Source organism: Pyrgilauda ruficollis, unplaced genomic scaffold, assembly GCF_017590135.1.
Source record: "Pyrgilauda ruficollis isolate IOZ18807 unplaced genomic scaffold, ASM1759013v1 scaffold3, whole genome shotgun sequence".
Lineage (NCBI taxonomy): Eukaryota > Metazoa > Chordata > Aves > Passeriformes > Passeridae > Pyrgilauda > Pyrgilauda ruficollis.
In genome coordinates, this window is record NW_024524377.1 from 24,306,365 (window position 1) to 24,323,758 (window position 17,394).

At 39.4% G+C, this 17,394-nt stretch overlaps 1 protein-coding gene across 3 annotated transcripts in view; it reads right to left on the bottom strand.

The window, feature by feature from the left end:
• BMPR2 (bone morphogenetic protein receptor type 2) overlaps positions 1-17,394 on the bottom strand; it is a 105,719-nt gene that overhangs the window by 23,669 nt on the left and 64,656 nt on the right. For all 3 annotated transcript variants that reach the window (XM_041472811.1, XM_041472810.1, XM_041472813.1), the window contains exons 4-5: positions 2,058-2,168; positions 1,443-1,534 (exon numbers count right to left, since the gene is read on the bottom strand). In XM_041472811.1, coding sequence (XP_041328745.1) covers positions 1,443-1,534; positions 2,058-2,168 — 203 coding nt within the window. The remainder of the gene's footprint in view (positions 1-1,442; positions 1,535-2,057; positions 2,169-17,394) is intronic.

Consider the following 17,394-nt stretch of genomic DNA (forward strand, 5'->3'; position numbering starts at 1 on the left):
TATGTTAGACAGTCTTCAAGAATGGCCTTTCACATCTCCATAGCAACTGCAGAAAAAAGAAGCGATCTCTAAAGCAAAATGCAGGACTACTTTCAGGAGGAGCCCTAATTTCTAAAGCTCAAAAAATTCCAACTACGTAAGAATTCAAGCATCTATTTAAAATAATTTTCAGAAAGACCCATACATGAAACTGTAAGGATTTCATGAGCCATTTTTTTTTACTTTTTAAATACTTACAAATAGAGGAGGAAGAGAAAACAGAAGGGACAAAAAAAGTAACATTTCTAAAGATTATAAAATTGTCTTATAGGAAAGTTTTCAAAAATAAAGTATCATTTAATGGAGAGACTTTCTGTTTCTCAGTCCTTTTATATCACTGGGTTGCAAAGCAGCAGCAAGTCAGTTCAAGGTATGAATGTGGATGTAATCTACCCACAGAGATGTCCAAAGGCAAGCACAGGTTAAAACATTTGTCCTACAACACCCTGTGACTGGAGGTAAGGGGTCAGCTCCTTAGGATACAAGAAGCAGGACAGAAGACACCACAGCCTTTCTCGCTACCAAGTTTCAGACTTGGAGAAAGTCAGTGCTTTCTCCAAGACAGCATTATCAGTACAAGTGCTTTCATCTGGGGCTTGGCACACTTCTACAATACACAGTGTTAGACTCTCCTGAACTGTGCCTCAAGTACTCGTTTGGTGTCAGAAGACACCCAAGGTTCTTTGCTGATCAGTGCTGGCACCATTACAGCAACTCACACTGCATGTCTGCAGTCTGCATCTCTAGGTGGGGTTTCTACTGGGAAAAAGCAGAAAAGCAAAACTCTGCATCTCAGTCGTTCTACTCATTTTTTTCCTGGCTAAAAGGTTTTAAAAATTCCATATGTTCCATCAAGCACACCAACTGGAAGCATAACATTTTGCAGTTTTGTGATGATACATCTAACACTAAGCTGAGCAGAAAATTCTCGTTGGCCTCTAGTTGCTATGGAGCTAGATAGTGCCCCACACGGAAAAATGATTACACAGAAGTGCACCACTACTGAAATACACTGCCCTATCTGCAGTATATTCTATTTTCCAAGAGTGTTACTAAAGAATTTCAAATTCCTACAGTAGGACGCTGTACTAAAAGCAAGCAGTGTCAAGCAAAACAGATGGATCTTTTGATGCAATGCTGAAATATAGCACCTTCTAATTTTCCCCACTACCACTCTGTGTTTCTTTCTTTTATTCTCAAGGTAAAACATATTCTATTAACAAAATTAGACAAAATGTACCTGCAGTAACCCCTTTTTTATTTTAATTTCTTCTTGAAACTGTGATTTAGAAGAAAATATTACAGAAGCACTGATACATTCATTTCTGTAACTATGCCTGGGATATGACCACAAGCATTACATTGAATACAAATGAAGATTAATAACTGAGTTGAATATTTACCTCCAACAACTTCAGATTATCCAGATCCAATGAGGGCTCTGATGCTGCTGCCTCCATCATGTTCATACTGTGCAAACCTTGTTTACGGTCTCCTGGGGAAGAGGGTGAGGAGGAAATCAGCCACTTTTCCTTTCTGGACATGCTCCAAGTGAAAAAAAAATGCAACTTACCTGGGACCTGGCAGAATTACATATTGTAGGCAAGGATGAAATAAGTAAAAAGGAGTCCTGTGAAATCTTCTCAAAGTCAGCAAAATGAGCAGTGAAGGTGCTGATAAGCTACAAACTACAGATACCTGCTACACAACTATTTTGATAATTCCAAGTCACTGGCAATAACTATAAAGCATGCTCACCATCTCACTTAAGCTGTGCTGAGCAGAGGATTTGCAGAAGAAAAATGGGTCCCAAAATGCCAGCTTAGAGAAATCATAACTCACTCCAAACTGCTATGAATGGGATATCACCATAAAATGTCAGAGAGGAGAGAGAGGAGCAGCATTATGTACAAGCCTATAACAGGGATGGGGGAGAACAGATGACCTAAGTATAACTTTGAGCAATAGCCAAATAAACAATGGAAAAAAACAAAGCCAAAAATATTGTCAATCCCTACCTGCAAGCATCCTGTATCCAAAGAACAGAGCAGCTATCAGAACAGCCAGTACAGACACAGATGCCAGGGCAATAACAATGGTCTCATCTCGATGAAAAGAATGAGAAGAATCTGAAAGCAAACAAGATGAGGACTCTTTAATTGTAAATTTGAAAGAATCAACACAATAAAACATGTAATTGTTACATGTTACATTGTTACAACAAGGAGAAGAAAAATGTACTCTGGATTGTCAAACATCCCACATCCTTTTCCCCTCAAAATCTAGGGATGGCAAAGGAGCTGATCAGCTCAAAACTAGCTGGGCACACACTCATCAGCAGCTTTTCCCAGGCTTCCCCTGCCCTGCAGCAAGAGGCACTGACAGCAGAAAGTGATTCTTCTTTCCATCTGGCAAAGCTTTCCATCAGCACAGCCATACAAGGCCAAGCTGATGCAGCCCTCATCTGTTATCTGTGCCTTAATCCAGTTTCCTGGTACGAATCAGGTTTGTCACCTTTACAAGGTTCTTTCGTTGTTTTTCCCAGGACAAAAATCTCATGAGTTTGCAAGCTGGCCTACAAATATGATGAAAATTGAATGTTTCACATTCACTCAAATACCTAAAACATACTTAAGTCCACTTAAGCAGATATTTCAAAATACCTTGGGGTTTTGATTTGTGTAAGTGCTCAGATAATTTTTGGCATAATTCTTACTTCTTACTACACAAAAAGACAAAAGTATCTCTACAAACTGAAGCAGGAAACCTGAAACAAAAATAAAAAACTAAACAAAATTAAATAAAACTAGTTTTATTGCATCTTGTAAAAAATAATTTGACTTTTTGTCAAAATGAGTATCTTGCTTTTTCAGGTTTTCTTGGTTGGTTTCTTATTTTCCCAGAGAGGAAAAAGATTTCCTGAAAACATTTGTTAGTGCCTTGAAATATTCCTCCATGTCAGAGTCCAGTCTTGCTTCTTGCAGGCATATAAAAATCCAGCCACTTTAATACAAAAAATTATTAGTGCAGATACTGTTCTGGTGTCAGAATGACTGGAATGTGGCGCTACAAGACCTCATTTACTTTGGCCTCAAAACCAAGTTTGGGAACTATGTTTAAACATGTCTTACATACTGCAAAAAGTACTCCTTAAAAGACTGTAATGAGACCTAACTACGCTAAAACCACAAAATATAAAATGCACACAAGACTTAAACACTGAATAAACTTTTAGGTGAGACAGAAATACAATTTGTCCCTATCTATACTAGCTGAATAAACTGACAAATTCACTTTTCTTGAATTGCATTTAGAAGAAATTCAACATGATTCACTACTTCATATTCCATATATGGACATACACAAGGAAACCATATAAGAAGAAAAAGCAAATTTAAAGACAACAACTGTCCCTTTTACATAACCATAAATGTAAGGGGAAATAATGAAAAGCTGGTAAAATAGAATGCCAGAGAAAATTTCAGCTGTGACAGAAGTATGTGAAAAATCACCTATCAAAACCAACACGCAGCTCATATCTGATACTCCCCTTATATAAAACAGAGCTTGGGATAAATCACAATACCATCAAATTTAAATTTGTTCTGTCAAACGAAATACCATCACTACTGGTTTTGGTAAAGTAACGTTTGCTATGAAAATAAGTTATTGCCATAGAACACTAATATGGAATAAGAGCTGTGACTTCCGTAATGAGGAGATTAAAAGATACACATTACAACTGTCATCTAAATTATGTATTCAAAACATAGACATACATATATATTGAAAGCCACAACATCATAAAGGAAACTGTTACATTATACAAAGCTATATGAAACATGACACAAGTGCAAGCAGTTGAGTAACTGCTGGCAGGGAAATGGTAGTTTTGATTTTCATATTTTTATGAATGGAATTTACATTTTATTGGGTTATCTTTTAAAATATATATTAAATGTGGCGGGTTTTGCATTTATTCAAAACAGTGCCTAGCACACAGTAAGGAGTAGCAGGTTTTGAGAGACTGACCCTTTGGTTATAATCCCAGCTGTATTTTCCTTGACTGCACAACTAGAGCACAGCCATTTGCTACCTTCCCATTGCCAAATAACCAGCAATCATTTCTCCCACGGTTTGCCAAATGATATCTGATGCCTGAGTTTGATTGCTCTTCTTTAGTTTTCTGTATAATCAAAGGCTTAACAACATGCCTCCATCGGGAGGGCCCTCCTCTACCCTGGAATGGGATTTTGCTGTTCAAGGGCATCCTGAGCAACACGTTCTTCCACAGCTCTGGCTGCCTTGGCACACTCCCCTAGAAGCCTGTGAATGTTGACATTCTGCAGGCTGAAGAGATACCAGAAAATATCAAGATAGCATTTTGCTCCCATCAGCTGCTGAAAAACACACAGAGAAAAAGGATAGTTTCTCTCTCCTTCCTTGATGGACCATCCCCTCTGCAGCCTTTTTCTGTTTAGCTGTGCAGCCACCAGGTAACCTCACAGACCTCCCTGACCTTCCAGAGGAAAGAATGTTTTAATTTTTTTAAGCAGTTGTTTCATCAGAATTTTAGATTGGCATATCTTGAACTAATTTTCAATTCCTACAAATATTTTAAAATAAAACTGTCAACATTCCAACAGCCAAATCAGTCCTACAGTGCAAGTTACTACTGTCAGGATGATGAGCAATATTAAGAAATTTAAGAATAAATAAAAATTTCTTAGTAAGGGTAAGTGAGCATCTCAATGGAGTAATAACATACAGCTCAAAACAGCATGAGTGAGTAAAATGCTGTGTGTGACAGCCAGTCTTTTCCCAGCAAGGACAACTTTACTATCTTTTGCTTGTAAATCTAGACTAAAAGGAAAGCACAAAAACCCCGCAATGACAAAAGGCCCAGACAGCTCCAATCCCTCTCTCCCCTACAAAAGTGTTATTTCTATCAACCCTCTATCTGCTTTGTAAAACAATTACTTTGGATGTTGTCAGATTATCAATCTTTCTTAAACAGAACAAAAAGGACATGTCACTTATCAACCCAGTTTCAAAAGCTTCCAAAACTTAACAGAACTCTTATTGCCTCACTGACTTTATTAATCCTTCTCTGGATATATTTCATCTTTAGTCTTTTACACCATACTCACCTTTAAATGCCTAGCTGAGAACCATTGAACTTGGTTTAAATGTGAACCAAGGCATATGCAGAGGTTCACATTTGCTCTTTTATATACTTCTAAGTAATTAATACAAGTTTTTTATATACATATGCAGAAGAGTTATATTTCTCTTGGTATTATTTGGAGATATGTTTTAACTAACTCACCAAAAGACACATCAGTGTAGGTCAATAAAAGTAACCACTAACCTTTAAGCAAGGCACTTTTAAAATAAGGATGTAAAATGCACATGTATAGAAGTTTCTTTTCATGCTTTTGTCCATGAACTTATGGTCTGGGTGAAAACAACTATGACTCATTGTGATTAGGACATTCGTTATGAAAGCCATGATTTGATATTACATTTTTTCTGAACTAAAAGTTGGTTGGCCTTCAGCTGTTGACAACCCCTCCCTTGAATCAGTAGACTCTGCTTTTCAAGTTTATTTGCAGGACCAGACACGTGCCCTACAGCTTCATTATTTCTTCATCATGTACAAACTGACTTTAAACATGCCTAACAACCACTCAATCTCATTTGAATTTTTGTAATCATTACCAATATTTGGGTACATAGTGACAAAAATAAACTGATTTAAAAACACTGTTTTCAAATCTCAGACTGGGAGTGCTGGTATCTCAGTATTATTCCCAAACCAATGTATTACATAAAAAAGGCAATATCATAAAGAGCAGAATTAGCTGCAGACTCTAGAAAATCCAATGATTAAGGAGTTGGCTGCTGAGCTAAATTCTACCTACAGTTGTACACAGAAGATCTTGTCAGAGTTTTCTCCTATTTATTTTACTGTAACTGAGAGGAAGGCTAATGAAGTTGCTTGCTTCAGGTATTTGTAAGTGAGGCTTTTATTTCCAACTTCAACTTAGGCTCCCTGATCTACACCAAATGTGCTACAACAAAAAACTGAAACCAATAGTAAGTGCTGTAAGGCCCAAACAACCTTAAAAGCCAATTTCTTATCCCACTTGAATGGGAAGGGGAGCACTGCTCACAGATCTATGGACTCTACAAGCAGCAGTGCAATGATTCCATGGAATCATCATGGGAAGACACCCAGCATGTACACACTTCTGTCTTGAAACATTTTGCCAGTAATTTTTATAGTCTACCAATTCCATCACAAAGAATATCACAGCAGACAGTGTATTTTTTTTTTTTTTAAAGTAAGAAAAAGAAACAAAGCACAACTTATTAAAACAGAAGGACAACCTCCTTCTGGCTGGGGAGCAGCTGGTAACCAACAAGCCACCATTCCCAGAAGTGTCCTGACCTCATCATCAATAAAGGGCTTGTTTTCAGGTTCCAAAAACCCAAGTACAACAGCTCCTGTGTATGGAGAAGGTACACACAAATAATTGGGAATGTATTTCAGAGTGAACCATGAAGAGGAATGCTTCCAGTATTCAGTCAGAAGTGAGTCATCTGGCTGAACCCAGCCCTGCACTTGGGACACTCCCTGCAGGCACTTTTACCACATTAAGCATTTCTCTCCCTTTTCTCAGACATTACTGCCATAACAGTTTCCAAGCACTTATACAGCATCTTTGATGAATTGAGGTTTTTGGATTAAGCTTCCATACTGCCACACATGGAAGTTGTCAAACTGCTGCCTTCCTAACCTTCCCCAGGAATGCCATTCAATGGAGAATACTGCCAGTGCTAATGGCATTAGGAAGAACAATGTTTTTTCTTCAAAATAACTTTTCCACTATAAACATAAGCTTGTAATATTAATTAATGCAAAAGTATTCCAATCTGCACCTATGCTTGAAAAAACTTTCTATTTCTCTCTAATTTAACTTTCAAAAATTAAAGCCTCGTTTGTAGGCTTCCTGTTCCCAATCCTCAAAATAAAAAGTATTCCAATCTGCGCCTATGCTTGAAAAAACTTTCCATTTCTCTCTAATTTAACTTCCAAAATTAAAGCCTCGTTTGTAGGCTTCCTGTTCCCAAACCTCAAAATTAGCATTTATCCTATGACCAAAGAAAGTTCTGAGAAAGGAGAGAAAACTGAAACAAAGCCAGGTAACAAGAGCCAATGGCAAATGAGTCTGTAAACATACAGAACTCCTTCCTGGGAGCCAGAAAAGGGATGCACCATTCTTCTATCTTCTTCCCCTTCAGCAAATACTGCGAGACCTGCAGACAGGAGGCTGCTCTGGAAAAAGCACCAACTAACCCACCACTGCCAAAGCCACGGCATCAGGTCAAGCAAGACCCACATCTGTGCTCTTGGATATTCCAGCCTGGATGATGAACTGTGAGGAACCCAGGCAGAGTTCTCATATTTCCTACTTCACCATTCAACACATTGTTTCCCCAATACTATTTCTGAAATGAGAGGGTATGAAGCAAATGGAATGGGAAATGAGAAGGAAGGATAGTCTCTTCCCTGTGGCAGCTGAAAGCTGTCCAGAAATCTTCTCTCTAACCCTGCACCAAAGGTGCTACACTGCAATGGCCAGAGAGCTCCCTGGGACACCAGAGAGGTCACTGTTATGATGAGACATCTGAAGACAGCATTAAGTGTTAACCAAATTGAAAAACTAGGAATCCCAAGGGGGAAAATTTGATTGTGTAATTAAAGTCTGTATCCCAACACAAACACACAAAAGGATATGGCCTTGAAACTGTGCAAGCAATGACATTGTTTCCTTCTAATATCTGAATATGAAACCTTGGGCTTTGGAATGTTGTTTCAATGCTATATATTTACATGTGGTGATCATATAATAAAGGACATTTGCACACAAATTTCCACCAGATCTCTCTATTGCTATTAGAGCTTTTCATTCCATTTTCAGAAATCTGCCTGCTCTTCATGTAAATGACTCACAGCTGTGTATCTGCCACACAGTAGTAAATAATTCTAGAAAATACATGTGTGTATTTAAGTTTAGAGAAGCATTGTATAAAAACATTTTAGACAAACATACAATTATTCTATATAATCAAAACCGGTTTTAAAAGTAATTACCTATGTTCCCACAGACTTTCTGGTAGCCATGTATCAAAAGCGAAGTGATCTTAAAGCCGATTGGTACCAAAATATTAACATTTATTTAATTTGCCATATCACACATAAGTAGCAACATTAGTCTTAACAAATAAGGAAAACACCATCATTTAACCTTCACAGCACAACAGTAACATCTGATTGTTCAAAACAACTACAGCTGTATGGACTCTGATCAAAGTCAGTAAAATTACACAGGGATTCAAAAGATCTGCCCATACAGATTGCTTTAAAAAGAAGCAGAGTCTTCACGCCATCCTACAACTATTTCTTTGATGTGATAGATTCAATATGTTCACAGCCAAGCTGGTGCAGAAGTTGCTCTTCATTAAGGAATCTCAGTGATACTGAGGATGAGATCAGAAGAAGAGGGAAAGCTTTTGGCTCTGTCACCAGCACAGCGCAGGATGGAAGGCTGCAGCGCGGGGGCAATGTGGCCTTCAGCTGCAGATAACTGCAAATATGCTCTGCAGATCAGAAAGAGGCCTTTCAAGAACATTTAATTCAACTTGCTTAAAGTCACATTTCTTTTCACAGTAGCCCTGCACAATTTTCATGACACTGATAAGATCTTGATCCTTTGAAAAAACATACAATTAGCAATCTTTTCCAAGGCCCCACAGACCTCAATCATAATCTGTTTATCTGTTTTGTCTACACAAAGCTTGTATCAAACATGTCCTGGGAATTCTCCACAACTAGTAAAATATACACCCCTTACTGCATTCTAGCAGCACATTCCAACCAAACCAAAACACCTCATAAGGTCTTTTTTCCTCTCCTCCTTTCTGGACAGTAATCAACATTTCTTTCTGACCAAGCCACCACCGCTTCATTCCTGATCCACTGTCCTGCAGCAAGAGAGTATACTCTTCATCACATCAGAGCAAATGACAAGAAAGCCTCTGATATAAGCACTATGCCAAAACTACCCAAATTATTTTATGTAAATTCTAAATTCATTCAGTGTAGGGAACAAAACATGTAAGGGAAACAAAAGCACAGAATTTTAACAAAAAATATGTTAGCAGCATTTTAGATACCAGGGACATAGGTCACATTATCATATAATGAAAACAAGAGTCCCATCTACACCAATTTAATTAAAAGTATTTAAACCTATAATTTTAGTTAAGATGGAGTTACAAGGTTGGAATACCTTTAAAATATGGTCTACGGACATTTACAATAAACTCCAGCAGGAGCTGTTCCAAATTTTCTATTAAATCTATGTATAGTTGAGAATGACAAAAGGAAAAAAGTAGCATTTCCTAACAACTTCTGCTATTGACCTAAGCTTTTACAAGTTCATGTTTTAAAACAACTATTACCCTAATTCTGTTTTATGAACCCATGTATAAAAGGTAAGGTTGCATCTTTCTGTAAGCATTAGACAAATTATTAATAAAATTAAGATCCATGTCCAAATTTTGTAGTAGGACTACAGTATGTTATCAACATGACCATTTTCAATACTTAAACCAAAGTTAAGGTAAGGAACCACTCTTTGACATAAAATTTTTGGAGGCACTTGAAGGCACAATGAAGTTAGCGAGATAACTTCTACGGAAGAGGACAGAGCACAGTGCACACGCAGATGGAAAACACAATGGGAACTGTATTTTTTGTGGGAGATGGTGCAACAACCTTTAACAGAATAATCCTGCCAATCCATAACCCTAAGGCAGTTTTCTTTCATAACCGAAAATGGATATTTTCCCTGGACTTAACAGCAAGTCTCTGGTTTCTAGTCTATTGGCTTAGATGAAACAGATAATTTGCACTTGCTTCCAATCATTACAGTGTTTGAAGAACAGATTTAAACAGTCACAAACATGTTTCCACTTTTCACTCAGCATCATCATATTTGACTGATTTTAACTTTCTATACAAAATTATATATACTTATTGTTGTAAGGTGTCCTTTATGACACATCTTTTCATATTTTACTCCACATCGGGAGAGCTAAGGTTTTAATGCACTTTTCACGTAATCACATCACGGTGTGGAACCTGGATGTCAGAAAGCACCAGTCTCTCAGGAGACTTGCAGTAACATCAAAACCTGGCACTCATGCATCACAGATCCATCTGCCTCCTCAGTGAATGCCTCAGAACACCATACAGCTTGGGCTGTAAAATTTATGTCCCATAATGTGCTCCAGAGCAGTCCTGCTATAGCTGGAAGTCAGTCATCTGTGGTGGCAGAGTTTCAGTGGGCAGATCTCTTTTCAAAAATCTGCTGCTGGAAAATGTAATTTGCATGTAAGCTTTGTCTCTAAAAGGAGGACTCCCTCACCATCCCTTGAGCCAGGCAGCCCCAGAGACTTCAACAGAACTCCCCTCCTCTGTCCTTCTCTGGTGTACTGGCTGCCACCAAGCACCCAATCTGGAGCCAGCCTGGGGTGTTCAGATTGGTCTTTTTTGTTCATTTTGAATGCTGAAGATTGCTGTGATACATCAAACTCAAAAATTAAGCAAGAGTGGTAATGTCTTTGGCAGGAGAGTGGGTTATGAAATCCCTAAGTGCTCTTTCTTTGATGACTAGATACAGAGAGGTGAATTAGCAGCTTGTCACATGTGTGCAGAAGAAATTAATGAGTTCATCAAAACCCAATAAAACTTCTCTTTCTGCCTTTTCTTCTGGGAGTTCAGGCATCTTCAGTATAATTTCTAACACTACTGAATAGAACCTTATAATCATGATGTATGTAAAATAAATAGCAATACTAACACAAAACTAAATTTAGGTTATTCTTTCTGAAATTCTCTATATACCAATAAATATTTGATTACTAGAGAGATAGAAGTACCTTGCTTCTATAGTCAAACTGTTTTTGAGTACACCTCAACCTAACCTTCAAGCTAAATGGAAAGCTAATTTGAGCACTTAACAACATACTGGGGACATCTTCCACATTGAAACAAAAGTCAGAAAAATGTTTTTTTTAATAAAAAGGCTGAAAACAACATTTACCTTATCCCCTTATATTCATCTTGGACCAACAGGACTTCCTGCTTATCAAACTAAATGGTAACACCAGCTTTAACATATGGCACGCTTCCAGCCTCTGAAATGCACTGGATCAAAAACTACATGTGCTGCAATGGAAAAAAATGAGTGCTTCAGAAAGCCTCTTTAAAGATATTTGAAGTTATTTTAATTCCAACAGGCTCAATAGCCACATATTCCATGTCTGTAATGTTCCCAGGCACTAAAAATAGAGCCCAAAAATTACATCAAAACACCGAAACGCCTGTTTTTATACAGATGAGCTAACAACCAAACCCTCAGATGCTTCAGAAAAGGCAGCTGAGATCCCTTGTGCTGCATTTTTCATGTCTTCAAGTGTGCTGGAGCCCAGGAATGCTGTCTGCCAGTCAGTCACGCTCCCCCTGCTCCTACAGAAACCCAGCCCCCTCGCCATCCAGCCCTCTCCTCGGTGGGAAGGCGAGCCAAGTGCAGGCAGTGTGGGATGCTGGGGCCTGTCCCAGCAGGTTCCTGCTGGGCACACCTGAAGGAGTGGCAGTGCCTCCGTTCCCAGCCGCGGCACAGAGAGAGATGCGGTGCTGCTCCCGCGTGGGCAGGAGCACGGAGCGCTCGTGTCCTGTCAGCAGAGCTGCACACCTCTCGCTGACTTTCAGCAATAGCTCTTTTTTCTTGTCAGCCTTAGCAAGAGGCAATGAAGAATGAACTGATTTAAAGGACATGATTGTACAGGCTGTTTATTCTAAAACATTTCCCTAAGCATGCAATGAAATCTGAATTATAGCACAATTTTAGGCAGCCAACCTGTTTCAAGTAGAAGCACAATATCAACACAAACAGGGTAAGAATGAGTTCTGACAAAATCTTTCCTTGTACGTTTGGTTTATGTCCCAGTATTCCAGATGTAATACCCTAAATCAGCTTAATATTGTAATCCTCAAGTGTAATCCTCAAGTGTAGCAAGTATTTTAGTACCAAAACTTCTCCTGCTCTCTTTAATTCAAGAACATATTTCTCTACTTCTAGCACAACTCTGTAGAGCGTGCATTCTTGTACATAACAGGCTTTGTGAATTTAAATTTGAAGGCCTACACTACAGAGTTGTGAGTTAAACCTGTCTGATATTTTAGAAACATTCACAGTTAGTAAAACTTTGTGTTTGTCTGGCTAATACAAATTCAGACAATGCCTGTATTTTGCCAAAAGGTACACATCTGCTCTAGCTCTTGCTATCATGGTTTAGAAGGAGAATGTAACATGAATGTACATGTCCCGTTTTCCCAGTAATCCTACCTACTTACTTATTTTCCCCAATCATCTTCTCTTCACGGCCATATAATTTCTAACTTTAGCAAATGCTTTTTCTAGGACTTCAAAAATATTTTAGAAATCTTCCGTAATTTTAAGATGGAAGTAACCATTACATTTCTCTATGCTCTAATGTCGTACTGGTTGGTCTTACCAGATGAAATGGTTATTAGAAGGAACTGAGTGATGAAGCAGAAAGGTGGGAGCAGACAGAATTTCTCCTCCTATCTCACTCCAGGGTGCCTGCAGAACGCTGTGAACAGCATCTCCCCTTCTCCTCCCCAGGACCTCTGGCAGTCTCCCTCAGTCTGCATCAGTGCCTCAGAGTCTCAGTCCTGTTCCTCACTTGGTCCCATCCAGCACAGGCCATCCCTGAGGACACTGCTCGCCCTGTGCCCATGCCAGTGAGTGGAGAAGGGTGGCAGAGCAGCGGAACCTCTCCTGGTTCTTGCTGAAAGCCACCTCTCCTTCCCAGCTGAGAGGCCTTAGCAAGGGCTATTTCCCTCTACTGTCCTTTCTTGAATGGAAATTCAGATGGTTTCCGGGCAGGAAGAACCTCTCTCTCAAAGATACTTCACAGATACGAGATGCAGCTATTTGGGGACATCCTCAAGCAGAAGGAAATAAAGGACAGAAAAGGCTGTGGGAACCTGACAAGCCCGTGAGGAGGAGGCAGCGGCAGGGCAGGAGCTGTCACAGCGAGAGGCTCAGAGAGGAGAAAGGCTTTAACCTCCCGAGGACTCCAGCAAAATCAATAATCTCCTCTGCCACACAGCTCCTGTTTCCAAGGCACCAGCTGCAGTGACCTTCTTCAAACAGAAAACTGCATCTTGTATGAGGGCACACAAGTGCACCTTAGATATGTGTAAATGCATTTTCTTTTCCTAAAGGAAAGAAAAAATGTCCAGAACTTGAAATATAAAACAAAGAGAAACTTAGACTGTGTTTCTGGCTCTGACACAGAACGGCCTGATCTTAGGTAGGTTACTTTGCTTCTTAGTGCTTTATGTTAGCTAGTTATATAATGGGAAAAACAGCACCTCCCCTAACTTCAAAGGTTATTCTGATTACTTTAAAATAGCATGAAGATGAAAAAGGCAATAATGATAAATAGCAATCCTTAGTTTGCACTTATGCAAAATCCCTCTACAGATCTAAGTACTTGATTTCAGATGAAATACAGACATCGTTTGATGTTCAGCTCTTGCAGCACAAGTGCCAGCTCAGGCATCCCTCGCCTCCTACTCCCAGGTGCTGCTGCAGCCCAGCGGTGCCCGACAGCTGTGCTGCACAACCACGGCTCTGCTGAGCTGTGAGAGCCTACGGCAGCCAGCGGGGAGACCATGGGAGGGGAACGAGGACCATATCTAAGGCAACATCCCTGCCAAAATAAATATACATCCATCAAGTACAAAGGCTGGCATCAAAGCTATCAATTCGTCTTACAGCTGACTTCACTTGTATAACATGTTCTGTCTGCCCTACAGTAACAAACTTGTTTCAAACCAGGAATTAATATTTCAACACAAATCTGAATAGGTCATGAGGAGACATTTCATAATCCTATGGAAATGACTTGCAAACGATGTTGGAATCTGCATGATTGCTAGATGAACTTCACAGACCAAATAAAATATATTGAATGATATGGCTTCTGTAAGTCTTCTACTTTAAACATATTTTCCATGTAAGAAAAACATTCTTAAATGAATCCCTGAACTGGTCACAGCCCTGAGTATTGGTTTCAGCTGTTTTAATGATGCTGTACAATTAAACTGTAAGTCTGAAACGGTACCTTCAAAAGACACTTATTTACACAGATCCTGTAGAAATTGGAATGGAAAAAGGAGCCTTTTAAAAAATGAACACAAAGAAGTCTTCTGTCAATCTAATTTACTCAAATCCTAACCCTACCATGAAATCCTATTAAATGAAAGGCAAAAACCTCAAGTCCCATTAAGCAAGTAAAAAAATCTTTCTTTGCAAAACAAAAGAGCCAAAATTAAACTTCAGGCAGACTCCTTTCTGACAGGTGTTCCCGCTTTAACACATCACAAAATATATACAGTCACAGGCAAGGTTTTCAAATGCTTCCCAACTGGTCACCATCAAAGCATTTCTACACTTCACTGAAGACACTTTTAACACATCCTTGTTTGGTCACTCGAAATTTAAGACACCCTCAATCACTAGTCTAGATATAGGAATATACAACTCTATAAGCCTCCTCCTCAAAGTGAAAATACATAACCAGGACAAAAATGAGGATTTATGATTGCAAATCAACTTCATGCTTTCAGCCTTAACTATGGCTTTGTAGTTGGGGTTTTTTTTCCTTTTTTTTCCGCGCTTATTCCTTCTAACAAATCACAGGTAATCACACACAGGTAGTCATGCCTCTGAGAAGATAATGTCTAATTATTGTTTTAGACAAGAGTTCTGGTTCCCAATTAATCCTTTAAAAAAGGAAATCCAAGTGTTCCGTGAGTTCCATGATGCTTACACAACACACTTTCTATTTTTCTTTCTAAACTGCCATTTCCTGAAAGGTTTCAACACCTGGAAAGGTCTGTCAGGAGCCCAGTTCACTGCAAAAATACATGAAGCTGTCAAGTACTTGACCACATTTCCACCAAGCAATCAAAACATAGTTCCATTACAGGTGGAAGCTCATGGCATTTGCAAGAACATATCTGCTTCTCAGAAAAACCTGCACCCACCTGGTAACTGTTTCATTCCATAACCATCTAGAAAGAATGGAAAAGCCTGCCTTCCAATCTAATTTCAAGGGCTCAATCATAATATGGGCCAGCATTGTGCCAATAGCACTTTTGGGAATAAGACATAACCCATTACAATGATTACAAAGACAGTGCAAGAAATTCATGTCATGCTTCTGGCATCAGATGTGCTAGGCTACTCATCAGGTTTGGCTTAAGCACTATAAATGCCTAAAAAGTGGTAATTTCAATTCTTATACGGGTAGAAAAAACTAGAAAACGCTCTAAATTTACATGCTTGTGTGCACCTAGCAACTCACATGTAAGTGTGCAGACATAAAATGAACATGTCCTTGACGAACATTTAGGTGACACATGATCTTAGCTAATCAAATACTTAGGGCTGTGTCCCCTTATACAACAGGAAACTTCTGTTCCACTGTGACCACACAGCCAGAGTCTTCTTAAATGTAGGACTGTGCCCACCTCCACTCCATGCTCTGAGCAGTCTACTACAGACTATAATATTACACACCAGCTCAGTGTAGGATCCAGCTCAGCAGAGTTGGGAGAACCTGCTCAGACCGATACCTTTAGTACTTTATTTCACTTGGTCTATTCTGGAATATCTAGTGAAATCAAGGATTCAAAATGTATGAGTTTCCCCTCCATTAGCAATATTTAATTATTATTGTCTTCATCACAGGTATCTAACATTTCAAGACTATTATGAAAATTTTCCTCCCACCAAAGAGCTTACTGGCTTTCAGTTTTAATTGAAATAATAAAAACAAAACCACACCCAACAAACAAAAAGAAGCCCCCTCTCCAAAAACTTCAAACCAACTAACCTTCCTGAAAATAACATTTAAGTGTAGAAAAAAAAGGAAAAGTAATGTTAGCACACCTGAGCTATACACTGAAAGCTCCAATTAGTTTCAAACCTTTTCCTTGATGCACTCCCTCCCACTGCTCTTACTCACTATTCTCTTCGTGCCAGACAGAAGTCTCCTATTGAACCCTCCAAAGCTGGCCAGGGACAGCCTACACCTCCCTGGGCTCTGTCTCCCTGTGCCAGCCCGAGCAGGGCTGTCCCCTCCTGGGGACAGCTCCCCAGAGTGCCTGGCACAGCGCTCAGAGGTGGGTAATGCTCCTGGGCTGCAGTCTGTACTCATTTCACCCACACACAGCTGCAGTTTGCTCCAGAGGTGCTGTGAATGGCTCTGCAGCTGGGAGTGTCGCACACAGGGGTGAGCAGGGCTCTGCTCACCCAAACCCACGGCGGGGGCACAGCCCAGCCCCACCTGCAGCTAACAGGGGCAGGATGGGTCTGCTGACCGTGCTGATACAGGCACACAAACTCAAGTAACTCTTCAGACTCACTGAAAAAACTTCTCAAAAAACCAGTTAACATATTTTCTAAACATTCATCTGTCACTGATTTCTCTGGCTTTCCATGCCTTAATTTGCAGTAAGTTTTCACCAAGTTCTCTCTGGTTTCCCATAGTGCTGTGAAACACCAGTGTCTGGACCTGCATCCAAAGGAAGAACACTGCTCAGTGCAATTCATTGTGGCTCAGCATCATCCATTTTGCCTTAGTCACTGCAATTATATCCTCAGAGAACAGAAATGGAGAAAAACAGAACCCCAGTTCGAATATAACCAATTTGTATTTGCTGCAGTTTAAATGTCTACATGTCAGGAGTTCATGTTGGTGTGAATGTGGGTGTTTTCTCCATGCTTGGGGGTTATTTTGTCTGGTTTTTCTATTGGGGAGCAGGAGGTGGATTTGGGTTTTGCTTCTTCTTGAAGTTTTTATATGTGTATTACATTGGTTTTAGTTTTCTTAAAGAGAAAACTGCCCAGGTCAAAGGAATACATACATAAAAACTGTGCTTCTTTTTTATTACACTAGTACTAATTTATTGGGGTTTAAAGCTCTATTTCTACATGCATCACTACTTTTAGAGCAGGTTAATGCTTCAATAGGAGAAACAGAGCTACAACCAAGCAGAAATGATCACAGTGGCTCCATACAGTTGGTTCAGCTGTTTAGAGCATGTATCAGCAGTGTATTCCTTCAGAAAGACACATCAGCTTGTGAACAAATTGACAGGGCACTGAATGACAACTCAAA